Here is a 27,148-nt window from a genome sequence, read left to right on the forward strand (position 1 = left end):
CATAAAAAAGAACAAAATAATGCCATTTGCAGCAACATGGATGCAACTAGAGATTATCATACTAAGTGAAGTAAGTCAGAAAGACAAACACCATATGATATCACTTACACATGGAATCTAAAATATGACACAAATGAACCTATCTATGAAAAAGAAACAGAATCACAGACATAGAGAACAGATTGGTGGCTGCCAAGAGGGATAGGGTTGGGGAAGGGATGGAGTGGGAGGTTGGAGTTAGCAAATGTTAAGCTTTTATACATAGAATGGATAAACAACAAGGTCCTACTGTATAGCACAGGGAACTATATTCAATATCTTATGATAAACCATAATGGAAAAGAATATAAAAAAAGAATGTATATATATGTATAACTGAATCACTTTGCTGTACAGCAGAAATTAACACAAAATTGTAAATCAACTATACTTCAATTTAAAAAAATAGATGTGGTGTATATACACGATGGAATACTACTCAGCCATAAAAAAGAATGAAATAGGGCTTCCCTGGTGGTGCAGTGGTTGAGGATCTGCCTGCTGATGCAGGGGACAAGGGTTTGTGCCCCGGTCCAGGAAGATCCCACATGCTGCGGAGCGGCTAGGCCTGTGAGCCATGGCTGCTGGGCCTGCGCGTTCGGAGCCTGTGCTCCGCAACGGGAGAGGCCACAACAGTGAGAGGCCCGCGTACTGCCAAAAAAAAAAAAAAAAAAAAAAAAGAATGAAGTAACGCCATTTGTAGCAACGTTGTAAATCAACTATACTTCAATTAAAAAAAAATAGATGTGGTGTATATACATGATGGAATACTACTCAGCCATAAAAAAGAATGAAATAACGCCATTTGTAGCAACGTGGATGAACCTAGAGATTATCATACTAAGTGAAGTCAGAAAGAGAAAGACCATATTATATAACTTATATGTGAAATCTAAAATATGAGACAAATGAAATTATTTATGAAACAGAAACAGACTCACAGACATGGAAACAAACTAACGGTTACCAAAGAGGAAGGGGGGGTGGGGGAGGGATAAATTAGGAGTTTAGGATTAGCAGATGCAGACTACTGTATATAAAATAGATAAACAACAAGGTCCTACTGCATAGCGTAGTGAACTATACTTAATATCCTATAATAAACCATAATGAAAGAGAATATGAAAAGAATATGCATATATAACTGAATCACTTTGCTATACACCAGAAACTAACACAACATTGTAAATCAACTATACAACTATGTAATTAAAAATTTAAAAACAAACAGGTCATTAGGCTGGGCCCTAATCCAGTATGACTGGTGTTCTTATAAGGAGAAGAAATCTGGAAACAGAGACAGATATACAAGGAGGGAGGAGACACAGGGGGAAGACGGCCATCTATTACAAGGCAAGGAGAGCAACCTGGAGTGGATCCTTCCCTCATAGCCCTCAAAAGGAAACAATATTTACAACACCTTGATTTTGAACCTCCAGCCCCCAGAACTGTGAGACAATAATTTCCTGTTGTTTAAGCCATTCAGTCTGTGGTACTTTGCTACAACAGCCCTAGCAAAATAATACAGTTTTATATAACCCTCTAAATTTTTTATTTTAAGTTACCTTGGCTCTTCAGTCAAGACTAAATGTTACGATTTTTTATTAAAAAATCCACACAGCATTAGAAATTCATGGGGATATAGACAGTGCTGAGACAATAAATCACACAGAAAACACAGCTGGACTCCTATGTCATATCATAGTAAAAACTAAATTCTAGACAGATTAAAGATCTAAATGTAAAAAACAAGTCTTAAATTTTTATAATTAATATAATTATAATTAATACAGGAAAATATCGTCATGACCTGGAGGACAGGCTTAAGCAAAACATAAAAGTCAAATCATAAAGGAAATGATTAATAAATTTGACTTCACTAAAAGAACACACCTCTGTTTGGTAAAAGAGTCCATAAACAAAATGAAAATGTAATACCATCAAGAATGTGTAAAAAAAAAACTCTTACACACCAATAATAGGTGAAGGATATAAACAGAACTTTCTATAGGGCCTAAACTGTGTTACAAACTGTAGTAGCTTAAATTAGTGAATAACCACTTCAGGACTCTAATACCGATCAGAACTCTGATATCTTAGCTGCTGCTGTTGGGGAGAAAATCATCTGCAGGCTCTGGAAGTTTCTGCTAAAAACGCTGTTATATTTATGTATCAGAAGGATTCTCAAAAAACCTCCATGTTAAGCATTTATATCTCCTTCTTCTTAGGCAACAAGCATGGCCCATATCTCACCTTTCCTCTTGAAAGTAAGGCCCACTGTATTCTTTCTACTTTTGATACAGTTCGGAGGATAAGTGTTTAACATGTCCTACATCCCCACTGTCAACGCTATCATAGTATGACTTTCTAACTTAAAAAGTGAATTATACTCTCTCCAGATATGTCAACCTGAGGTTTACAAAAATGAGTCTCACAGAAATTTAGGAGCTAGAAGAGAATTTAGAGGGCATTTTGTCCAAATGAGCAAATGAACTGGGATAAGGGTATCCCCAGGATATATGCAGCAGTGTTGGTTCTAGGTGCTATAGAATAAACCTGACTCAACTCCTAGGAGGGTCAATTTTACACAAATATTTTTGAGTAGAGATTTGACTACTAAACAAAATATTTTTACATGCCAATATGTGCTGGGGACACTTCAGATTCTTCCACTCTCTCAAATTAGAGAATAAACATTGGACAAGATGCAGAAATCTCATCTACATGAGAAGGACATGATAATTATGATGGCTACCATTTATTGAGCACTCACTGTATGCTAGACATTGTGGTTAGAGCTTTACAAACATTAACTCATTTAGTCCTCCTAACAGCATCAGATAATAGTAATAGTGTAATTGTTTCCATTATACAGAGGAGGAAACTACGATTTTAAAAAGTGGAAAAACTTTCCCAAACTCACTCAGCTAGTAAATAGCAGAGATGGTGTCTGGTCCCAGGGCTGTCTGGGCTCCAAAGTCTGTGACCTTAATTGCTGCCTCAGAAATTTGAAATTGAGGCACAGGAACCTTCATCAGTCTTGAACCGGAGGAGCCTTAATTAAGTCACATATCTTTCTGTCCCTCAAGTTTTCTCAGCTATAAAATTACAAAAGTACCCATCCCTTCCTTCATCATAATGAGGATCCAGAAGCTTATGGGATACATATGCTCACAGCATCCTAATTTAGAGCTGAAAAGAACGTTGATCACACAAACACTTGAACATGAATGTGTATGGCAGTCTTATTCATAAAAGCCAAAAAGTGGAAACAACCCAAATGTCCATCAATTAATGAATCAATAAACAAAATGTGTTATATCCATACAATGGAATATTCTTCAACCATAAAAATGAAGTATTGATATATGCTACAATGTGGATGAACCCTGAAAACATTATGCTAAGGGAAAGAAGTCAGTCACAAAAAGTCACATATGTATGATTCTATTTACATGAAATGTCCAGAACAGACAAATCCATAGAGACAAAAAGTAGATTAGTGGTTGCCGGGGGTCAGGGTGTCAGATAGGGTGTTAGGTGGAATGAGGAGCGACTGCTAATGGGTACAGGCTTCCTTTTTTGGGGGGTGTGAAATGTTCTATTGTATACTTAGATAGTGGTGATGTACACTTTTAAAAAGTAAATGTTACGGTATATGAATTCTATCTCAATAAAGCAGTTATTTAAAAACAAAAAAAACATGGCAGCAAAGAAATACGTTTAAAAATACTTTGGACAAATAAATCAACTATACTTCAATAAAAAATACTTTGGACAAAAGCATCACAGAAATATACTACATTTTAGATATTATACATTTCATGCTTATAAAAACACATTATATACATTGTTAGAAAAGCATGGCCTTCTACTACTTTTGCTGGTTGTTAACTTGTCCTAGGAGAATCTTAATTCACTTCAAAGTACCCAGTTCCTCTAGTTCCTGAATACCCAGTTAATAAAATGATAATAAAATGCAATCTAAACTGGCTGCTGATAGAAACCCAAGGGGCTTGGCCTGCTTAAAAAGAGAAAGGGAAAAAAAGCCGCAAAACTCACCAAGGGCCTACATTCAAGGCCAGAGAGGATAACAAGAATCTAGATCTAGTGGAAATGTTATCCTCCTATATTCCTTTGGGAACAGCTTATCAGTATTTTCTACAGAGAAATTAGGCAGAGGAACCTCAACTATAAAGATACTCCCTTAGTAAAATAACCATCAACATGGAAACATATTAACTTCATATTCTGCTTAACATAAACACATTACCTCATTTTCATTTCAACAGTACTTGCATGAGGTACAAATTTTTACCTCCATTCTATTTATTTATTTTGAAATTTTATTTATTTTATTTATTTATTTTTGGCTGCATTGGGTCTTTGTTGCTGTGCAGGCTCTAGAGCACAGGCTCGATAGCTGTGGCACATAGGCTTAGTTGCTCCACGGCATGTGGGATCTTCCCGGACCAGCGCTCAAACCTGCGTCCCCTGCATTGGCAGGCGGATTCTTAACCACTGCGCCACCAGGGAAGTCCCCAACCTCCTTTTTTTTTTTTTTTTTTTTTTTTGTGGTACGCGGGCCTCTCACTGTTGTGGCCTCTCCCGTTGCGGAGCACAGGCTCCGGACGCACAGGCTCAGCGGCCATGGCTCACGGGCCCAGCCGCTCTGCGGCACGTGGGACCCTCCCGGAACGGGGCATGAACCCGTGTCCCCTGCATTGGCAGGCGGATCCTCAACCACTGCGCCACCAGGGAAGCCCCCCAACCTCCATTTTAAGGATAAAGAAAGGGGGCTTCCCTGGTGGGGAAGGGGGTTCACCCTGCCTCCACAAGAGAAGCCAGCGCAATAAGAAGCCCTTGCACTGCAACGAAGAGTAGCCCCCACTCACCGCAACTAGAGGAAGCCTGTGCGCAGCAATGAAGACCCAACGCAGCCAAAAATAAATTTAAAAAAATAATTTAAAAAAATAAGTATAAGGAAAGGGGGACTTCCCTGGTGGTCCAGTGGCTAAGACTCCACGCTCCCAGTGCAGGGGGCCCAGGTTTGATCCCTGCTCAGGGAACTAGATCCCACGTGCTGCAACTAAGAATTCGCATGCCACAACTAAGAATTCGCATGCCACAACTAAAGATCCCACGTGCCACAACTAAAGATCCCACATGCTGCAACTAAGACCTGGTGCAGCCAAATAATTTTTTTTTAATACAAAATAAAAATAAGGAAAGGGAAGCACAAACAAGGTCACCCAGTTAATGAGAAGCAGAGTCAAGATTCAACATTCCAAGCTCAGTGCTCTCGCTATGTCATATTCATATTTGCTTTCTCTGGCCACCTATCTTTCACCAGATCAGAAAGCAGAGTTGAGTCAGCTTCTGCTCACGTTATTTTGTAACATGAACTTAGCTCCCAAGAAATAATTTCCTCTTAAATTGTTCTGGTTTGTTGTATTCCTTTTGTAAGTCACCATTAAGAAACACTAGTTCCGAATAATTATGAATTTTTTTTGAACAAATAAATCAATCTGGCCAGGCCTATCTGGTTAATCTTTCATGAATAATGAATAAAGCCTCAAAAACATATAAAATCTTGGAGTTCCCTGGTGGCGCAGTGGTTAAGAATCTGCCTCCCAACGCAGGGGACATGGGTTCGAGCCCTGGTCTGGGAAGATCCCACATGCCGCGGAGAAACTAAGCCCGTGAGCCACAACTACTGAGGCTGCACTCTAGAACCTGCGAGCCACACTACTGAAGCCCGTGCTCCACAAGAGAAGCCACCGCAATGAGAAGCCTGCGCACCACAACCAAGAGTAGCCCCCACTCGCCAAGTAGCCCCCGCTTGCTGCAACTAGAGAAAAGTCCGCACGCAGCAATGAAGACCCAACGCAGCCAAAAATAAATAAATTTATTTTAAAACCCCCCAAAAAACCTATAAAATCTTACAAGGATACAGATTCCCTTCCCGGTTGCTAAAAAAGGTTTTAGAACTGAGTCAGAAAGGCTACTGAGCTGGCCCTATAATGTCTTCTTGAAGAACTTGTCCAGCTCTTCCCTTCCAGCCAGTCAAATGGTGATTTGATTCCCTAGATGAGAAACCTGCAGGCAAGATCTTTAGCTCCACCTACCACCTGAATTCTCACCTCCACGTTCTGATAGCTCCTGCAACTAGCTATTTTCCAAGTTATTAGGCATCTCTCTCCTTCTGTCTCTCCCCTGCCCCCCCAATCTCCCTCAAGATACCCTGTTCCACTCACTCCTTCCATACCTCTCCTTCTTCCTCTCCGTTTCTCTAGTGGTAGCATTTACTTTACACTTCCCTGTGAGGCATGAAGGTTTTGACCAGTCTCAGGGTTCGCATGGGAAGCAACTATGACAAAAACTAGTAAAATAACTTCACATGCTGCCCTAGCTAAGCCTTTCCCAGAGACTTAAGCATCAAACACTAACCATGCAGACAAGGGCAGTGCTCTCCTGTGAACGTTTGTGCTTAGGGATTTTATCAGAGTAGTTCTTTTTCCTCTGGTAACTGAACTCGTTTTATTTTCAACTTGTAAGAAGGTTTGAGGTATGATAGTAAATCCAGCTCTTAATTTTCAAAAGTAGGTGGCTTTAGAGACCAGGGCATAAACAACATTCCTGCATTTGTTAAAAAGTATGTTCTGTATTTAAATTAGATTTCCACCTACTCAGCCCTCAAACTCCTTCTTTGCAATGATTCTACAACCTTGACTTCGGTTAATTAATACATCCATGACACCACCCTAAAGGTACAAATAAAGAACCTTTACTTAATGTGGAAATAAAGAGAACAAATTTTATATACAGATACACATACCTCCCTTCATATTTAAAGAATAAGAAGGAGTGTACATTCGCAAATGTAGTACCAATGAAAATCATTTGCTCTAGAAAATTTCCCTAAACTTTTCAATTTAAAGGTGGCACCATTTAACATTTGAACTAAATGCATTAACATAATTTTACCAGTGACAGACTTTCGCTAGGTAAAAGAATCACAGACTTGTAGAGATACAAGGAACATCGAATCACTAAGCAAACTCTTACATTTTAAAAATGAGAAAACTCCCAAGTTAAGTGACTGCCAAAGTCCCACAGCTGACTAATGACAGGCAAGGGTCTTTGCTCCTGACACCTAGTTCACCACAGCTGAAATTCTTATAGGTGAAAAATACTTCATTTGTTGATATCAATACCAAAGGCAACAAAAATCAGAACTACTCTTACCTTATATATGGTTGACATTACACAGAAATTCTGTTTCAACTTTTAGTATTTTATACCATAAATTCTTAACTTGTGACTCACCCTGCTGAGTTGATCCAATAACCTTTGGTTCTGTTCTGATAATTCCTGGACAGCCCGTGTTTTTTCTCGATCTGCTTCCCGTAGATGAACCTGCTGCCTCTCCAACTCATCCTGAAGCTGTTTCACATCACTCTCCAGCTCGGACACACGCCCTTCCCACTCCCCTTCTCGGTTCTCAAATCGTCTTCTTAGTTCGTGTTTCTCTTGCTCTAAGTGCTGGGTGAAAAATGAAGAGGATTTTAAAACCATTAAAATTTCCAGGGACTTCCCTGGTGGTCCAGTGGCTAAGACTCCGCGTTCCCAATGCAGGGGGCCCAGGTTCAGTCCCTAGTCAGGCAACAACACCCCACATGCCGCAACTAAGATCCCACATACGGCACCAAAGACCTGGTGCAGCCAAATAAATAAATAAATATTAAAAAAAAATCCAGATCCTTTCATTTTTCTCTTTTCACACTCTTCTAACTTTTCTTTTTCCTAGTCAGTCAGCACAACAAAACACTCTGCCACATAGGAGAAGTTGCCCATTACACAGCTGCAAAAATATTCCCTTCTTCCAGAGCAGGGAAGGCTGATTTCACAAACAGAATGCCATTCCTACTGATAATATTTAATGTTTACTCCTATCCTTAGGAATGGGGGTTCTAGACTTAGGAACTCACTTGAAATTTAGTAAATCATCCGTTAATTGGTGAAATATACATTTAAACAACTTAAAATGAGTCCTTAAGAAAAGTTCTTTTGCTGTCATCTATTATGCCTGGCATAATAGCAGGCACTTAGAATCACAGAATTTTCAGAGCTAGAAAGAACTCCAGAGATGCTTCAGATTAACCACCTTTTCTTACAAATGAAGCAGCAGAAGATACGAGATTCAATAACAAGCTCAAGGGAGAGCTGGGATTTGTGTCTTAGTCACTTGACTTTGTTTAATGCTCTAAATCACAACTCAATATTTCCTGCTATATATAGCATTGTATTTCAAAATCATTAAGGCAAGTTCAGATTCAGGCCCACTTTATTAAATCATGACTTATTAGCCTTGCATATTTATTTCTGATCTTTTCATTCATTCTTGAGTGCCTGTTATAGGCTAGCCACTGACATAATGGTCCTTACCTTTATGGAGTTTCCATTCTAGTGGGAGAGGTTGATAAAAGTATTAAATTGTACAGCGTGACAAATGGTATACAGGAAAAGTACAGATGGTTTGAAGTAGCAGCTCGACAGAAAAGAACTCTTTTGGATTGAAGGAAATAAGAACATCTTTTTATTTCTGTGAGATAAATACAAATTTGTCTTTTCAGAGGAAAGTATGTTCTCCTACTTAAAAAGCCTAGTATGTACAAAAAAGCCAAGCTATACCTCAGGGAATATATGAAATGTAAAGCAATGGTCCTCAACTTTTGTTGCTGTCAGAAAATCTCTGGTATAATTGTTCAAAATATATCCACCTAAATACTAATTCCAAAGATGTGATTCAGTTAAGAATGAGATGAGGCCTAGGCAGGCATCTATCTATCTATCTAACTATCTAGGTTCTATTGGAAATTCTGATGCACTGAAGGTTGATATCAAGCACTGAGATTGTCTCAAAAAGCTAAGATGAGCATTTGAATCGTCATCTTCAGAGTACTCAAACATCTTTTCACCTTGGGAACCTACACTCTTATTCTACCCAAGTTCTCATCTTTCGAATGTTTTTTGGAATGCCTCTTTTGGAAAGCTTTAAGGGCCAGTGCACAGTTATACAAGAATATCAGTCCCATTACTTCATATCTGAGATGTGCCTAAAAAGAGATTATCTCATTTCATCTTGCCATTTTATTCCCCTAATTTTCTCTGAGTGACTTGTAAATGTTTCGGAAAGTCTAATTTACCCCCAAAAGATGCAAATTTACCATGACAGAGCAGTCAGAAAAATTAAAATTCTGAGAACATCAGCAAAGGCAGTTTTCACTGAAATAAGTGTATATAGCCTCCAAAGTTGACCACTTCAAGGGAATAATTAATTTTGATATAGCCACTCTGGTATATTTGTTGAAAAAGTCACATTATAGTTATACTTTATACAGCCTCAGTTTTGAGCACAGGGGAAAAGGAATGACAAGAGAGGGACTTGTACTCCTCAGCATGAAAATTTTCTGCTCTACGCTTCCCTCACTTTGCTAAACTTCCAAAAATGAGAATGTTTTAGTCACTATACAAATTTCAGAAAGATGAAATGCAGAAGTAAATGGTAATTACCAGCCTAAAACTGTGATACTTGGTTTTACTGAGTTTTTCCAAAATGGAAAAGATTGAGCAGAAGGAAACAGCAAGAACTCAGTAATCACAGTGGTACTGAGAGGCCAGATAAATTAGGTTTGTGTTCTAAAAGAACAGAGAGACTTAAAAATATTCAGCAAACAGCTGTTAGTGAACAGCCCAAGCAAGCAACTAAAACAATCTAATCCACTTGCAGGGGGTGGGGCAGGGTTGAGGACAGGTGGTGCTGATCAGTCTATTTTGTCCTTACATTTCTTTGCACAAGTGACAAACTTCCTAATTCAGGTTTCCCAATACTTTAATTAAAAAAATCAAGACTTTCCTATTAATGAACATACAGAATTTAGCCTTTTGTCTACTCTGAGAAAAGAAAGGTTTCTCCTAGAATTATACTTTCAATTAAGTGCTAAATTAACCAGTAAACTCTAGGCAGAGTATCAGCAAGTGTGGAGGTCAGGCTCTGCCCATGCTATTCCCTGCTTCTTGGGGTTATATGGTATTTTAAAAGGTAATATCTACAGCTGAAACTAATATAATGATGTATGTCAATTATACCTCAATTAAAAAAAAGTTAATGTCAAAACTATCAAGGTCATCAAAAACAAGGAAAGTCTAAAAGTGTTACAGGAAAGAGGAGACTAAGAAGATACACAAACTAAATGCAAGGTGGTATCCTGGAACAGAAGAAGACATTTGGCAAAAGCTAAAGAAATCTGAATAAACTAAGGATATTAGCTAACAATAATGTATTAGTATTGGTTCATTAATTATGGCAAGTATACCATGCTAATGTAAGATGTTAATAATAGAGGAACTGGGGGCAGGGCATATGGAAACTCTCTGCTGTACCATCTTTCCAATATTTCTGTAAATCTAAAACCATTCTAAAAAAGTTTATTTAAAACGCTGAAAAAACAAAAGTTAATATCATTAGCCCACCTAAAATTGGTTGTTACAGAAATGGATTTCTGCAAAGAACCAAAAAAGCAGCGCTATTCTCCCAGGTCCAGGATATGGTTCTTAAAAAAAAAAAAAAAAGAAAAATACTATTTTTTAAGTGGACCAAGCACTGAATGCAAATAAGGACCCCTGCGTTTGCTTATCTAAATGTACTACCCAATTATGAATCATTTTCCCCTTACTTGTTTTGCTTCTTAAAAAAGAAAACAATGCTAGAATCATTAGAATTGGCCTAGGGAAGGGGGAAGAAAATGTAATTGAGGAAAGAGATTACCTCTGCAGTAAGAGATAATTCACTCTCAGCTAGAATGGGAAAAAAGGGAATCCTGGACTTTAAAAACATATATATATATATTTTATTTTTATTTTTATTTTTATTTTTTTGCCGTATGCCGGCCTCTCACTGTTGTGGCCTCCCCTGTTGCGGAGCACAGGCTCCGGACGCACAGGCTCAGCGGCCATGGCTCACAGGCCCAGCCGCTCCGCGGCATGTGGGATCTTCCTGGACCGGGGCATGAACCCATGTCCCCTGCATCTGCAGGCAGACTCTCAACCACTGCGCCACCAGGGAAGCCCTAAAAACATATTTTTAAAAAACTAAACAACGATTTAATCTCTGAAGAAAAAAGTGTATAAACCCAAGTTACTGTCTTAGTTCATATTCTGGGGGAAAAAAAAGAAACTACTAAGGACCTGGCTGGATATGTTTTAAAAGCAAAAGGGCTAACTGTAGATGCAGAAGAAATAAAATATCTAAAGGCATTAAAAAGAAAAATTAAGCATATGAGGGGCTTCCCTGGTGGCGCAGTGGTTAAGAATCCACCTGCCAATGCAGGCAACGTGGGTTCGATCCCTGGTCCAGGAGGATCCCACATGCCACGGAGCAACGAAGCCCGTGTGCCACAACTACTGAGCCTGTGCTCTAGAGCCCGCGAGCCACAACTAGCTCGTGCTCTGCAACAAGAGAAGCCACTGCAATGAGAAGCCTGCGCACCACAATGAAGAGTAGCCCCCGCTCACTGCAACTAGAGAAAGCATGAGCGCGGCAACGAAATAAAGGATGCAGCCAAAAATAAACAAATAAATAAATTTATATTAAAAAATTAAGCATGTGAAAATCTAATTCAGGGAATGAATAAAATACAGGATAGTCAATTTAAGGGTGGAAAAAAAATGACCAAAACCTTACAATCTCTCAAATTAAATTGAATCTTCATTCATCTTTAAGAGATGCCTAACTAAAATACTTCTATGTTAACCTTTAAAGACTTTAAAGAGTGTGCCTTTAATGAGAGAGCAGTGTAAGATCAAGTACTTTACGTTTTAAATGACAAAACACAATCTTGGGTTTGGCGCACAGAACTGGAGAGGTATTCAATAATAGCTAATGAATAAGTAGAAAAGATCTTGAAAATGACTTGGTTCTGAAATTAGAAAGGTGCCAATTTTGACGTAGTAAGTAAGCAGATGGGACAAAAACAAAACCAGTCTCATTATTTAATAGTCAAACCAACATTCTCTCAGAGTCCTCTCGTGTTTATCTTTCAAACTAACCCATGAGAAAATGTGTTTGACTCCACTGTCTGATAGTTTGTAGAAAATTACAAATGTTTTTTAAAGTAATGGCTGGTTCTCTACTCCTAAATGTTGAATTTAATTGAAAATCTAGCAGAATGGTTGTATTAAACTTTAGAAAGAATTTGTTCAAGCAGACATTCTAAAATCTAAGCTGCTTAAAAAATATACTTACAGGTGTAATTTGCAAGGGAAAACTCACTTGCAGGTATCAAATGAAATAGTCCCCTGTTATAATGAGATTTGTCACTCTCATATTAATACTAAAAGAATTAACGAGAAACTAACAACAATACCTTGATAATTTTAAGTGTACCTTTTTAAAAAAACAAAAACTTTTAATGATAATTTTCAGATATACCTAGAAGAAACTGTATAACTGAACCCCTTCATCACTCATTAATATTGATTAGTGATCAAAATTTCACTTTTTAAAAGTTATTTTTCAAATTGTGGTAAGGCATACATAACATAGAATTTACCATATTAACCATTTTTAAGTGTACTGTTGGTTTAGTAGTGCTAAGTACATTCATACTGTTGTGCAACCAACTTCCAGAAATTAAAAATAAACTTTTAACACTAGAGTTCATATGCTGACCTGAGAGGAGTGAAGATTTTTTTAAAGTTTAATAAGAGTTTTAAACTATTTTATTACTGTCTATCAAGTCAACAGCAAAAAGTCAAACGTAATTTATTCTTTTACAATAGAACCTTTCTTGTTACAGAATTTGAATATCTTTTTCCTTTGCTGAAGACATGTATAAAGGTTCCAAATGGAAACCAGGATGTGTATAACTGCACACTCAGGATTACCCTGAAATCTATCACTAATCAAACTGACTGATATGATGTTCCTTTCAAGTTAGCTGTCTCTTTAATCAAGTCCCTCACTGAAGGAATTTCAAATCACAAGCATAAATCTCTGCAGTAGTACTTGTATATAGAGCCTGTAATCAAATCTCTTATAAAAAAAAGACACCCTTTTATTCGTAGACCTCTACTTCAAGTGAAAATTAAACAATTCAATTCACTGGGCTGCTTTTTGGCAGTCTACCTATAGGTTTCACAAACCACTTTTCAGAGAGGTATCTCAGGAGTTCATCGACTGGCAGACCTAGTTAAGAGGCCAACTGAACTACAGGGTTACAGTGGTTTCCTTTTTTTCTTCCCTGATTTACTTTTGATATGTCGTTGGAATACAGACACACTTCTTATTATAGAAAAGTTTCTGAATCTACATTCTGACTGTCTGACCCGCAGCAGTGATATGGACCTCATTCACGGCTGTCCTTTTCTCTTCTAACTAAGAATAAAAAGAACTGGTTGCAACCAAACTGGGTAACAACAGTAAATGCACAGGCAGAAAAGGATAAGCTCATCCCCACTGCCATGATGCACCTCCCCTACCCCCACTTTAAAAACAAAAATCTAATTTTTATAAATGGTGGCAACCTGTACCACTTTCAAGGCCCTTTTCTAGTTAAGGTCAAGAAAACAAACAGGCATAGCTGCAAAAGACTTTGGTCCAGAGAAGTGGCAGAAATCTTACAGACACTTTAAGGGGTATTTATAACAATGGTTAAAGTTGTATGGTTCTCACAGGTTGCATTTGGCGAACCAACTGCATGTGTGAGACCCAGAAAAGAAACAGAAAAGTACTGTTTAAATACATATAAATACTGAGGTCCAAATCAAATCCACAACCAGTGGTCACATGCGGAGCGCAGGCTCACCTGATTTCTGCAATGGAACCATACTTCTTAATCCTTAACTATTTGAAGGCTATATAAAGCTCCTTTAGGGGCACTTGTTTCCCACAACTCTGAGCTGCCGGGAAGTTAAGACAAGGGCATCTGGAGGCCTTAACTCCAAAGCTGAAACGCTTTAGGCTAACACCCTGATTAGCGATTAACTACTTCTCTGAAAACATGGAGCATATTTTAAATGCTTCGCGACTTTCTAATTTCTCTGTGTGTGGACATCACCTCAGTGCCGTACAAATAAATGTCATACTGTAAACTCTATTTTAGATGCTGTGTACAGTACGTATACAGAACGGCCCACAGTGTTTGGAGCCGTGCATAGACCCGTTTGCTGTGAGTAGGGTGGGAAAGCCAGGTGGGCTCAATGAATGCCCTCGTCTGATAATCCAAAACCCTCCATGCTACCCCGCTTCCAGGTGGTTTTCTGTGAGGGAGGATGAGCAAGAAAGGTGGGATGGGGTGGGGTGGGTGAGTGGCTCCCGAAGCTACCGAGGGCCGGCAGGCGGGTGCCTGGGCTCCCCCCCACCCCCCGCTTCCCACCCATCCCAGAAGGGACGTCCTCACCTCCAGCTTATCTGTCAGCTCCTTGTGCATCTGCTCGTACTGCCGGCTCATGTCCTGGTTCCTCTCGAGCAGTGCCTTGCCCAGTCGGGCCGCCAAGACCAGATCCTTCTCCTTCTGCCGGATCACCGACAGCAGCTCGGGATCCTGGGCGGGCGGCGGCTGCAGTTCGGCCCCCTCGGCTGGAGGCCCGGGCTCGGCCTGAGGATGCTCTCCGGGGTCGGACGGCCGTTCCCCGGCCGCCAGCAGCGCCAGCTCCTCCTCTAACGCCAGTTCCAGCTCCCCGGGGCCCCCGGGGAAGGAGACAAGGGCGGCGGCGGCTGCGGCTGGATTCCCGACTGCGTCCGCGGCCGCGGCGGGCAGCTCCATGCAGCAGGCGCTGTCCGGCTCTGCGGGTGCTGAAGCGCGGCCAGCCAAGCCCAGGCAAAAGGCGGACATGGCCCGCGCGCGCGGAGCCCGCAGCGGTGCGGCCCGGCCGGCGCGCGCCAGGCTGCAAGGGGGAGGGGCCCCGTCGCACCGCCCCGCGCCTCTCCTCACGCCGCGGCACGCGCCCCCCGGGTCTCCGAGAGCCCTGGGCGCGGCGCGCGCCGCCCCGCCCCTCCCCCGCTCCGGCGGCACGCGCCCCCTTCCCCCGCCCCCGAGCTCAGCTGCTCCGCGAGCGCTGGGGAGGAGGACGGGGTGGCAAAGGGAAGGCTGAGAAAGCGAAGAGTGAGGGGAGGCGAAGCGGGAAGGGCGGTTGCGAGGAGGAACGCCGCCGCCGGCTTTTCAACCACCCTGTTGCTGCTGCTCCCGCTGCCGCCGCTGGCCGGGCAGCGCCTCACGGGGCGGGCGGCGCTCCGCTGTCGCTGCGACGCTCGCTGCTGCTGCTGCTGCCGGTGGCCGCTCTCTGCAGCCGCGCTCCATGTCCCTCGGCTCGGCGGCAGCCCCAGCAGCAGCGGCGGCGACAGCGGCTGCTGCAGGGGCCGAGGCGGCGGCTCCACATCGCGCGCCGCGCAGCCCAACGAGCTCCTTCCTGACTGTCTCAGCTCCTCCAGTTCACCCGGACGGCCGCACCCCGCCCGGGGCTTCCGGCCGCGCCCCCTCTCCCCGCCCCTTGCCGGCGCCTGACGCGCACCGGCACCTGTTCGCCGCGCCAGCGCGCGATTCGCCGGCTCGTGGGTCTCCTCAGCGGCGCCCAGGTGGCGCCGACGGCCTTAACCCCTGCGCTGCCTCACGCCCGGCGGCGGCTGCGCGCGCCGCCCGTGGAGACAGCTGGCGCATGCTTAACTGTCCGGGCGGCTCCCCGACGCGGCCGCGCCCCCGGCCTCACGTCCACCCGGTGTGGCTCCGCCCCCAGCACGCTCACCTCGGGGTGTGGCCTCGCGCGCACCTCCGAGCACGGCCTAGCCCCTAGCCTTGTTCTCACCTTAGGGGACGGCCCCACCCCCCGCCTCACTCCCGCTTCAGGGCTGGGGCGTTTCTCTGGGTCCAATGGGTCTCAGTCTTAGGTGATCACCAAGGGGACTGAGGACATTTCTCCAAGACGGGTGGCCAAGCCCGACAGAGACTTGCAGCCACGGCTTGTGGGTCTGAGCCCCCGTGAGAGCTAAGCAGTCAAGAGAGGGAGCCCTAGAGAGCAGTAGGAGGGATGACTTCAGAAACCCAGCATCTCAATGATGATGACTCAGGGATATAAGGGACCAGATGCCTCAGATCAGCAGCCCCGAAAGAAAGGGGTTATGTTGAGAAACAACGGAAAAAACTGCTCACAGATGGAAATAACGAAGCAAAGACGCTCCATGATAACTTCCGTTTATTAGGTGCTTAGTATGTGCCATGTCTTGTGTTAAGTGCTTTATACGCATTATCTTAGATAATCCTCTCAAGAATCTTAAAAGTCAGTACTATCACTCTTCTCATTTTACAGAGAAGGAAATTGAGGCCTTGAGAAATACAGGATCAGATCCAGACAGGCTGACTCCAGGGTTCACATATATATCGTTATTCTTTACTTTCCTCACATATAAGTGTTGAGGAAGGTAAATAGTAATTTGTGATCAAGATGGCCTGTGTCGATATCCAAGGTGCTATCAGGAAAGCTTACTGCAATGATCAAACCAAGGACTGAAGAACCTACTGGGTGATTCCAGTCAGTTCTTGCTTTGACCTCATTGGTAATGCTCTGTCTTCTATTTTCAGAAACAATCCCATCTGAAGCTAGAATTGGTCACTATTCCCTTTCCTCTTGGACAACAACCCATTTTTGAGTTAGATCGTATTTTGATTCTTTTCATTACAGTAAGATGGAATATTTCAGGACACTGAGCGGCTGAAATGAGTCAAATGGTTTCTCATGGCTTTTTGTCCTTATTAAATTCATAGCCTAAACAATACTCAGGTATATACATCACCTTCTACCCTCAGGCTGAAGGTCAGAATCCTAAAGGTCCTGAGCCTCAGGGCTGACTTTGTTCTCTTGTTGACTGAAAAGGAGACAGACCATAGAGGGGTTCCCACATCAGTCTTAGAGCTAAATTTTGAAAGTTGACCATGGTACCATTCCAACAATGCATTGTTCTCACACTTTTTATTATGCCCTCTTGAGCAGAAATTGTGGGCCCATGGTGAGACCCAACTGAAGAATCCCTTTTGTCTTTTTTGATCAGGAACGGAAAAGTTACTCCTGTAAATAGATTAGGGACACACATATCAAGAGCAAACAGAATTCCTAATTCAAAGTCGTTTGTTTCAGCTATTGATTTTTCCTGATGCAGACTTGCAGCCTGTCTTTCCCTAAAGGTCTTTTTCTTGCCTTCCTTAAACTCGATGGTCCTACTCTATTAGACTTGCGTGTTACTGTGAGAATGAACTATTACAATGCTAACTCTAATTTCTGAGGATCCTTCTTCACAATGTTCCCCTGCCTAACCGGACTAGGAAGTGATCATTTTCTACTACAGGTTTGGCCCTAAGTACTATCTTCTTGTGAATAGTCAAAGGAGACCAGCCCAAGTTTGGAGAACTATTTAGAATAGTGGTTCTTATACTTTTTGGTCTCAGAACCTCTTTACACTCTTAAAAATCATCAAAGATATCAAAAAACTTTATATAGGTTTAGATATTGATATTTACTGTATTAAAAATTAAAACAAAATTTTTTAATTTTTATTTTAAATACTTAAAATAAACCTGTTAAATCTTAACATAATGTATTTAATGAAAAATATATATTCCCCTCCAAAAAAAAATGAGCAAGAAGAAAGGCATTGTTTTTCATTTTTGTAAATCTCTAATGTTTGGCTTAACAGTAGAAAATGGACTTTTATATCTGCCTCTCCATTCAATGTGGTGATGTTTTGTTTTGGTTGAAATATATGGAGAGAATCTGGTCTCACAAAGATGCAATTGGGAAAAGGAGGAATATTTTAATAGCCTTTTCTGATTGTTGAAGATATTTTTCTTTGATAATACACCAAAACTCGGCAAGTGATAGCTTCTTAAAGGTTAGTTGCAAGGTGGAATCTAAAACCACATCAAGGAAATCCACTGATCTACCTTTCGCTTTGAATGGATCTTTTACCCATGTGTGATTGATTCTTTAAAAGTATGTATCAGTCATTGGGAAAATATTGGTTCACTGAGTTATGCAGATCTTCCAAATATTGTCACATGTCATTATACTATATATATTTTAAAATACCATTCATTAATATAACCACTGATCTCATCAGAAAGGTCTTTATGTACTGGCAAGCTATCAAGCTCACTGAGGTGTGTATGAGTTTTCCAAAATTCTTATTTCTACTGGAAAGCTCCAGTTTTATCATTGGTAACCATAGTGTCTATTGTTTTCCTTGAAGTGACAGACTTGGTACATGCTTTTTTTTTTTTAATCCAAAATGTGTTTATTGGGATGGTTTCCCGTTTGTTTTGATTCAGGATGCTTTTAGTGCTGCTTCTGTCTAAAGGAGCATCCTTCTGTAAGCCTTACTATTCCTCCTGTAGGCTGGCAGAGGACAGTAAAGCAGCCAACACAAAAAACTACTGTTTGTGCATGGCTAAAGATGGTTGTGATTTTATAGCATCCTGGGTATTTCACATCCATGAAATAGGAATTGGGGCTTTGCACCAGGTGCTTCTTCTTGTGTTTCCTCTTCTCCTCTGGAGAGGGATGAAGGGGATCCTTTGCGAGAGGCACGTTCTCGTGGGGAGGTTGTCACTGCCAGAAAGGGTGGTACATTCATTTTTAGTAAATATCTGCCAGATACCCAAATCTGAATACCAAAGTCTGTCTATCATTCATTCAAGTAAAAACGGTGTTCCATGAAAAACGTGACTAGTTCAACTCCTAATTCAAATGATGGTACAAGGGCTTTATCTCAAGACAACAACATACTTAGGTATGCAGCAGAAGTGCTTTATCGGTACTTTCCATTTCATCACATGGAATATTAAAAAGATGTGTACTCAAGCATTGGGATTTAATAAAAGTACTGCTTCATCAGGCACATTTTTAAATGAAATTAGCTTTCTTCTTCTTCTTCTTGTGAGCACATAGTAGTGAAGAATAACTCGCTTTGGTACCACTGTCATGAATCATGCTAAGGTATCAGTAGAGTTACTTACCCACTATTCCTTTTGCATTACCAATGCCAATGTCAACACAGTGAAAAACAAAAATAGTATTAGACAATTAGTATTATGTCTACTAACATGAAATTATGAAATAAAATATGAGATTATGAAATTAGTTTTACTCTTATTAATAAAATTAGAATTACTATCATTGCAATTATTATGAAAATAGTGCTTCCTTCCTTGACCCTCTGAAAGGCTCTTTGGGACCTCAGGAGTTGACGAACCACACTTCGAAAATTGCTGATTTAAAGCCATTCGAGACAGGTCAACCCTAAGCTAAGAAGAATGAACAAGTACCTCCCCACATGGAAATTAGTGGCAGGATTCAAAACTCATCAAAGCAAAGATATAAAAACCCTCGGACTTCTAAGAAGCTTATTATTTAGTTTATTCTGCTTCATACTATAATAATAGTGGCTAGAATATATTTAGCATTTAATTCCTTAAATCCTTTATGACATCTCATTTAATCCCCACAATGACCCTATAATGCTGGTATATAACACTAGTATATACTAGGACGTGATACTATGATGCTGTCTAACTCTAAAGTGTTTGCTCTTAGTTACTAAGCCTCACATTTTCATCATTTTTATATTCCTTTATAATATATTTGCTTCAGTGTTGCTTTTGGTACCTGGATATTTTGGTGAACTTAGGTATGACCCAACTTAACGTGCAATGGATGGATTTCCACATAAGTGCTGTCACATCACTAAGAGTAAAGCATGAAATGTTTTATTTTTTAGAAACCCTGATATTTCCAAATATGATAACACTCATCGAATTTCCTCAAACTGTTTATTTTTATTAGCATCCTGACCTGCGAAAACTGGAAAGCGTAAAAGACAAAACATATTACAGAAAATTTGTTTTTGAAAAGTTAAGTGTGGAAGAAACATGAGGAGCTGGCAAAACGTGATAAAGCAGTTCTGCACTTGGTATTTTCATTCAGCAATTTTAAGTGTGTGTGCATTTTTTTAAGTTTTATATTTTACTTATGAACTAGTCGTGGGAACATAAAAGTCTCAAAAATTCCTAAAATGTTACCCAAAAGCTTTTTATATTTTTTGGAGATGAATTGACTCAACATTTTGCAAAGTGTGGTGTGTGTACCTCTACTGATTCTCAACTTGATTTTTAAGGGAAAAACATTAACTTCAGTGGCTGATGCTCAGTAGTGTCAGTCTTTAGCAGATACCCTGCCTTGCCTGGTGTAGGCGTGTGCTTTCTCTGCTACCTATCACGGTGCCCCAGCGTGCCCTGCTGGGACTCCTTCCCAGCCCCTCCCATCTCTAGGTTCTCACCTTGGCAGCCCCTCCCACCTTTCCCTTCATCCTCTCAGGGTCCCCTCAACCCCACCCCACACTCCCTTTTCCCTTTTACTTTTAGGTTGTTATTAAGATAAAAAGATTTCATGTATGTACAGCACTTAAAATAGTGCCTGGCACATGGTAGGCACAGTGTGGGTGCTTGAAAAATAAATACATAAAATAACTGAGCACAGAGAATTCCCTGGCGTCCAGTGGTTAGGACTCCGAGCTTCCATTGCAGGGGCCCGGGTTTGATACCTGGTTGGGGAACTAAGATCCTACAAGCTGCGAGGACTTAAAAAAAAAAAAAAAAAGCACAGGTTTCTCCCTCTGACACCGTGATTTTTCATATCTTTTATGTCTGACTTCTTTTTCTTTATATGCCTGTTTCCTTTTTTTTTTTTTTAATTGAAGTATAGTTGATTCACAATGTTGTGTTAGTTTTCCGGTATACAGCAAAGTGATTCAGTTATATATGTATTCTTTTTCAGGTTCTTTTCCACTATAGGCTATTACAAGGTATTGAATATAGTTCCCCATTTCCTTTTTTTTAAAATAAATTTATTTTATGTACTTATTTTTGGCTGTGTTGGGTCTTCATTGCTGTGTGTGGGTTTTCTCTAGTTGCGGCAAGCGGGGGCTACTCTTCGCTGCAGTGCGTGGGCTTCTCATTGTGCTGGCTTCTCTTGTTGTGGAGCACAGGCTCTAGGCATGCGGGCTCAGTAGTTGTGGCTTGAAGGCTCTAGAGCACAGGCTCAGTAGTTGTGGCGCATGGGCTTAGCTGCTCCGCAGCATGTGGGATCTTCCCAGACCAGGGCTCGAACCCGTGTCCCCTGCATTGGCAGGCGTATTCTCAACCACTGTGCCACCAGGGAAGCCCCTCCATTTCCTTTTAAAATAAATTTATCAAGTTAAAAAATAGTCAACTCAATAAAAATAATAAATAATAAAGTGTCATTGGGTAGAGCAAAATCATGACGGTGGTATGCAAATGACTAAAGTTGGCATATAGTGCAGTTACTGAGAGTGATGACCTGAGGCTCCTGGATTAGATCTGTGTTTAACCAGCTGTGTACATTTGAGAAAGGAATTCAGTGTGTTTGGGCTTTGGTTTCCTCATCCGTATGGTACAGGGTTGGGCTGGATGATCATCTCTGCATCCTCTAAACCAGTGGTTCTCAACTGGGGGTGATTTTGCCCCCTGGGGACATTAGGCAGTATCTGGAGACATTTTTGGTTTTCACAACTGGGGATGGGGGTCACTATTGGCATCCAGTGGATAGAGGCCAGAGATGCTGCTAAACACTCTGCAATGCATAAGACAGCAGCACCCACCCCCAACAAGAATTATCTGTCCCTAAATGCCAGTAGCACCGAGGTTGAGAAATCCTGATCTAAAACAACAGGTTTCTACAATCTGACCATGGGATTTGTTGCCTGAGAAATATATAAATGGGTTATATATACACAAGAGAGGCTGTGATGTGAGCCCAAGGGTGCCTTTGGTTGCTCTTAAGAATTCGCATCTGGAAACCAGCTCATAATAGAGCCATACCACTTAGGCAAACAAACAAATAAACAACAACAACAACAAAACCCTTCTGTTTTGGGCTGAATCGCTCCCAACATTGACTAAATTGCTCCCTACATTCACTCTCTCTTCTAGTGATTTGGCAGTCTCCACTGCTCAAACTCATCAGAAAACAACTGCTTTATGCTCAAGAGTTGGGTATTTTCGGGTCTTCCAATGCCCAAATATAGAAAGATTTGTGATTTAATTTTCTGTGCTCACATTTTCCTACTTCTTTTCAATGATCTTGGCCCTAAACACACTACTGATGTGTTTTGTACATAGATCATTCATCTGAAGCTATTTTTAGACACTTCCTAGTTTGTTTGCTTTTTTTTTGCGGTACGCGGGCGTCTCACTGTTGTGGCCTCTCACGTTGCGGCGCATAGGCTCCGGACGCGCAGGCTCAGCAGCCATGGCTCACGGGCCCAGCCGCTCCGCGGCATGTGGGATCTTCCCGGACCGGGGCACGAACGCGTGTCCCCTGCATCGGCAGGCGGACTCTCCACAACTGCGCCACCAGGGAAGCCCCTAGACACTTCCTAGTTTTATTTCATTTCAAGAATTTGCCAAATATTTGTTATGTCTTATTCTTTCTGCATCACATTCTGATTTAATCTGTTGGCTGGCAAGTTAATTATACCTATTGATACTGCTCATAATAACACTGTTTCTTAAGTGAATTCCCCTCCCCCCTATTTTCTCTTTATTTTTCTTTGTCATTTTCAGAGTAAACTGATTGTAGAAGTAGTATATCATCCAGTTGCCAGGACAACTGAAAACTTTTGCTGGTGGATAGGCAAAATGCCTTTAATCTATTTTTCATAGTTTGTGTTATCACTGCTACTACTACCCTTCTTGCTCTTAGTAAAAAGCCTAGATGGGCTTCTTGGTGCCTTTCTGTGATAAAAGGAAACATCATTATCTGAAGAGTCAAGGTTTAATTGCCTGTTCTGCAGAATGTAGTTTTGTTTGTGTCTGAGGTGTGTATGTAGGCAAGTTAAGTGTTCTGGGAAGACAGGTGGAATAATGCACCAGTTAATATTGGTAATTTTATTTATACTTGACAGTCACTGGGAGAAATAAGCTTTTATTGGGGATTAATTTTTTACGGTGAATTTTGAAATTCCCAAGTCATGAAGAAGTCCACTGGATTATATAGTTATCAAAGTAGTTGGCCAGTAAGTATTAATTAAGTAACCATCAGAAGTTGGTATGGGTTTGGTATTAACATTATAAAAGCCCTTTAGGATTTAGGAAAATACAAATCCCTATCCTCGAGAATGATTCCATCATTGCTTGTGTAAGAGAGTGTGGTCAAACTGGGCAATCACCAGTCTCCTATGGCTTCTCTATAGCTCACACCAGAGGAAATATAATATAGTGGTTAAGAACATGGTTGCTAGGGTAAGACCCAGTTTCCAACTGAGGCTCCCCCAGTTACTAGCTGAATAACCCTGGGTAAGTTAGTTAACCTCTCTGGCCACCAGGCATTGTGTAAGTAAACAATTTTGTTCACTAATGTCTTCTTAAGGCCTAGCACAGTGCTTAGGATAGAGTAGGAACTTGATACATTTTTATAATGAATGATGTATGTAAAGCACTTAGCACATTGCCTAGCACAGAGTCAGTGCTCACACAATAAGACGTTAAAAAAAGCCACCTTGGGAATTCCCTGGCGGTCCAGTGGTTAGAACTCCACATTTCACAGCCAAGGGCACGGGTTTGATCCCTGGCTGGGGAACTAAGATCCCACAAACCGCTCAGTGCGGCCAAAAAAAGCCACCTTGATCTCAGAATGCCAGATGTGTTACATATTAACTTGGTCTGTATGGTTGATATTAACTTCTTCATTTATCCAGAACATTTATTGCATAGAAGCTGTTATGCAGGAGAAACAAGGATTTATATGTTATGATACTTGCCCTCAAAAAGTTTACAGTTTAATAATGGATAGAAAACGTGAATAGAAATAACTATAATAATAACCAGTATTGAATTATATTAAACAGTATATTAAATACCTTATAAATGATGCTTTGCATTTTCTGGAATTCAGAGAAGGGAGATATTATTAGATACAGTAGCATAAAACTAAAAGTCTGTGTGCTTTCTATTATCACTATGAGCTGGCAATCCTAAACAATGTCAGTGGCAACACATTCTTACCTCCCCCCTTGGCATGCCACTGACAATATTTGACAAAACTGATCAAGGAACACTTCATGACTGTGGCCCTTAAAGGACATAGGGAATTATATGGGCAAAGATGGAAGGCAAGGCAAGTAGAGAGAACAGCTTCTCCAAAGACCCTGGGGAAGGAAGTTGTGTTTGGAGAACAGCCAAGGAAGAAGAAGAATAAAGTTGTAAAGGTAAAGATAGGTTGGCATTGGCTCCCAGAAGAAGGAAAGATGCCATTTATTGAGTGCCAACTACCAGTAGCCAAAGGATTGGCTTACATTGTCTAGCTTAAAACTTACAATAATCTTTCCACTTGGGTATTATTACCCCCATTTTATAGATGTGGAAACAGGTTCTGAGAGGGTCAGGGTCTTGCCCAAAATCCTGCAACTAGTGAAGGGCAGAGCTGGTATTAGAACAGAGATCAGATTGCTTATAAAACCTGTGGTCTTTCCACCTATGTAGCTTTGAATGCTGAGCTGAAGACAATGGGGGGCCATTGGAGATTTTAAAATCGTGAAGTGATCTGAATAAAGCTGTAGTTCAGGGAGGAGAATCATCGGGCACTGGTGTTAAGGATGAGCTCACGGTGGGAGTTGGGAATCAGGGAGGCCAGTTATGATGCTGCTGGAAGAGTCTAGATGAAAGGGATGATGGAAATGGGGAAAAGATGTCAGAGAGGCTGAAAAGAAAGAATTGCTAGGATTTGGAGACTGACTGGAGATTAGGGAGTGGAAATGAGGAAAAAGAAGGATGCAGAGATGCCTCTGAGGTTCTAACCTGGGAAACAGAATGATGGTGCTATTGCCAGAAACAAGAAAGCCAGAAAAAAGAGGGAGAATCACACAATCATGCCCTTGGATCTGGCGATGGTTGAGGACATTTGGCCTGCCCAGGGAAATAAGACAAGCATATAATCAGTATAAACATAGCAATTCTAAGAGTGAGTTGTTGATGAGATGTTGGTCAGGAATTATATCAATGGGCTTGAAAATGAAAAGAGTTTCCTCATCTGGAAGAAACCTCCTTAAAGGAAGCTACATTGGATGGAAGAGAAGGGCTAGAATACTTGACAGGAGGAGAAAGGTTATTCTCTGTAGTTGGAAAAGCATTAGTCAAGGCCTGGCGATAGGAAACAGCTCACAATGGCTCCATACCTGCGGGAATGGAAGCGCCTCTCTTTTACTGGGCCAGGGTGACTACAGGTGGAGTGACCGTTTCCCCCATCTTCCTCAGTTCCCATCTGTAAGCAAAGAGCATTGGACTTCTCTTCCTGACAGCTCACTCCACCCATCCACCCCCAATCTAATAAAGGAAAGGATTAGGGAGAGAAGCAGGCCTCCCTGATGGGTTTGGAAAATAACTGCATAGAAAAAAGCTGGATGCATGTTCTATTATACATTTGCAATTACAAAAATCAAGAATTTGCAAAGGCTTATATTCAAGAAGGCGAATGAAATCACCCAATTAAAAGAAAAGAAGATGGCAAGGACTCAAAAACTGGTTACAGAATGTAATTTAATTGAAGAAAAACCAAGTATGGCAAAGGTATAATCTGCATTTCCCCTGGGTCTCAATTGAGTGATTCAGCTTTTTTTAGTAAGTGGGTCAGAAAACTGTTAATCCTATAATGATTTTGTTCAACTGCATTCAGCTGGTACATTTGTTTCTTGCAGATTTTAAAAAGCAAGTATGTTAAGACTGTCAAAGTTGTTGTTAACCCAATATCACATTGCTTTGTTTATCACCCATGAATAATGTATTTATTTTCTTGATTGAAGTCTGTCCTTTTAATTGACAAGTAGTGACAATATTGTTTGCGGTTTTACTTTGAAATTTTGTGTTTTGTGTTGCATAGCTCTATGGTATAGCTGATACAGTGATACCATATAATAGGGAGTCTCAAACAGAAATTTAACAGGCCAAGCCATTGCACTACATGAGGACAAATATAGGAGCTGATATATTGGTTTTGTGGAGGCAAAGCTCAGGTTTAAAAACATAAGCCATGAGTCACCATGGAAGAGCTATTTTTTTTCAGTCAGTCCCTGGACATAGTAATCTTAATTAACATGAGTCCTATTCTAAAATGTGGACCTGCTCTTGATGTGCTGGCAAATCAAAGATTTCAAAGCCTTTTAGACAATAGACCAGGGCCAGGTCACAGATGTCTCTGAAGCTCAGTTTTCTTATCTGAAAATGGAGTTTAAAAATAGTGCTTACCTTAGGGCTTCCACGGTGGCACAGTGGTTAAGAATCTACCTGCCAATGCAGGGGACACAGGTTCGAGCCCTGGTCCAGGAAGATCCCACATGCCATGGAGCAATTAAGCCCACACGCCACAACTACTGAGCCTGCGTGCCACAACTACTGAGCCTGCGCTCTGGAGCCTGCAAGCCACAGCTACCGAGCCCACGTGTCACAACTACTGAAGCCCATGCACCTAGAGCCCAGGCTCCACAACACAAGAAGCCACCACAATGAGAAGCCCTCACAAAGCAATGAAGAGTAGCCCCTGCTCGCCACAACTAGAGAAAGCCTGCGTGCAGCAACGAAGATCCAACGCAGACAAAAATAAATAAATTAAATAAATAAATTTAAAAAAAACCCTCATATTAAAAAAAAAAAGTGCTTACCCAGGGGCTTCCCTGGTGGCGCAGTGGTTGAGAGTCCGCCTGCTGATGCAGGGGACACGGGTTCGTGCCCCGGTCTGGGAAGATCCCACATGCCACGGAGCGGCTGGGCCCGGAGCCTGTGCTCCGCAACGGGAAAGGCCGCAACAGTGAGAGGTCCACGTACCGCAAAAAAAAAAAAGAAAAATTTTTTTAATTAAAAATAAAAATAAAAAAGATAACCAACAAGGACCTACTGTATAGCACAGGGAATTCTGCTCAATGTTATGCAGCAGCCTGGATGGGAAGGGAGTCTGGGGGAGAATGGATACACGTATATGTATGGCTGAGTCACTT

At 41.3% G+C, this 27,148-nt stretch overlaps 2 protein-coding genes across 6 annotated transcripts in view; both read right to left on the reverse strand.

The window, feature by feature from the left end:
- The window catches only part of BICDL1 (BICD family like cargo adaptor 1), a 96,547-nt gene extending 81,491 nt beyond the window's left edge, over nucleotides 1-15,056 (reverse strand). The window contains exons 1-2 of one of the 5 annotated variants that reach the window (XM_027124588.1): nucleotides 14,502-15,056; nucleotides 7,369-7,584 (exon numbers count right to left, since the gene is read on the reverse strand). In XM_027124588.1, coding sequence (XP_026980389.1) covers nucleotides 7,369-7,584; nucleotides 14,502-14,936 — 651 coding nt within the window. In that variant the 5' untranslated portion in view covers nucleotides 14,937-15,056. Of the gene's footprint in view, nucleotides 1-7,368; nucleotides 7,585-14,501 lie in introns of those variants that run through there. The other 4 variants (XM_027124587.1, XM_027124589.1, XM_027124586.1 and 1 more) reach the window with 4 other exon arrangements.
- A 702-nt stretch (nucleotides 15,057-15,758) lies between these two features.
- Nucleotides 15,759-26,858, reverse strand: LOC113629802 (40S ribosomal protein S27-like). Its single transcript, XM_027124593.1, has 2 exons — nucleotides 26,816-26,858; nucleotides 15,759-18,696 (listed from the first exon to the last, which is right to left on the reverse strand). Exon 2 carries the CDS (start codon nucleotides 18,580-18,582, stop codon nucleotides 18,424-18,426), a length of 159 nt encoding a protein of 52 aa, XP_026980394.1. The 5' UTR covers nucleotides 18,583-18,696; nucleotides 26,816-26,858; the 3' UTR covers nucleotides 15,759-18,423.
- Between the last annotated feature and the right edge of the window lie 290 nt (nucleotides 26,859-27,148).

The sequence above is a fragment of the Aethalodelphis obliquidens genome, unplaced genomic scaffold (assembly GCF_003676395.1).
Source record: "Aethalodelphis obliquidens isolate GAN/ISIS:26980383/991018 unplaced genomic scaffold, ASM367639v1 scaffold28, whole genome shotgun sequence".
In the NCBI taxonomy this organism is placed as follows: Eukaryota; Metazoa; Chordata; class Mammalia; order Artiodactyla; family Delphinidae; genus Aethalodelphis; species Aethalodelphis obliquidens.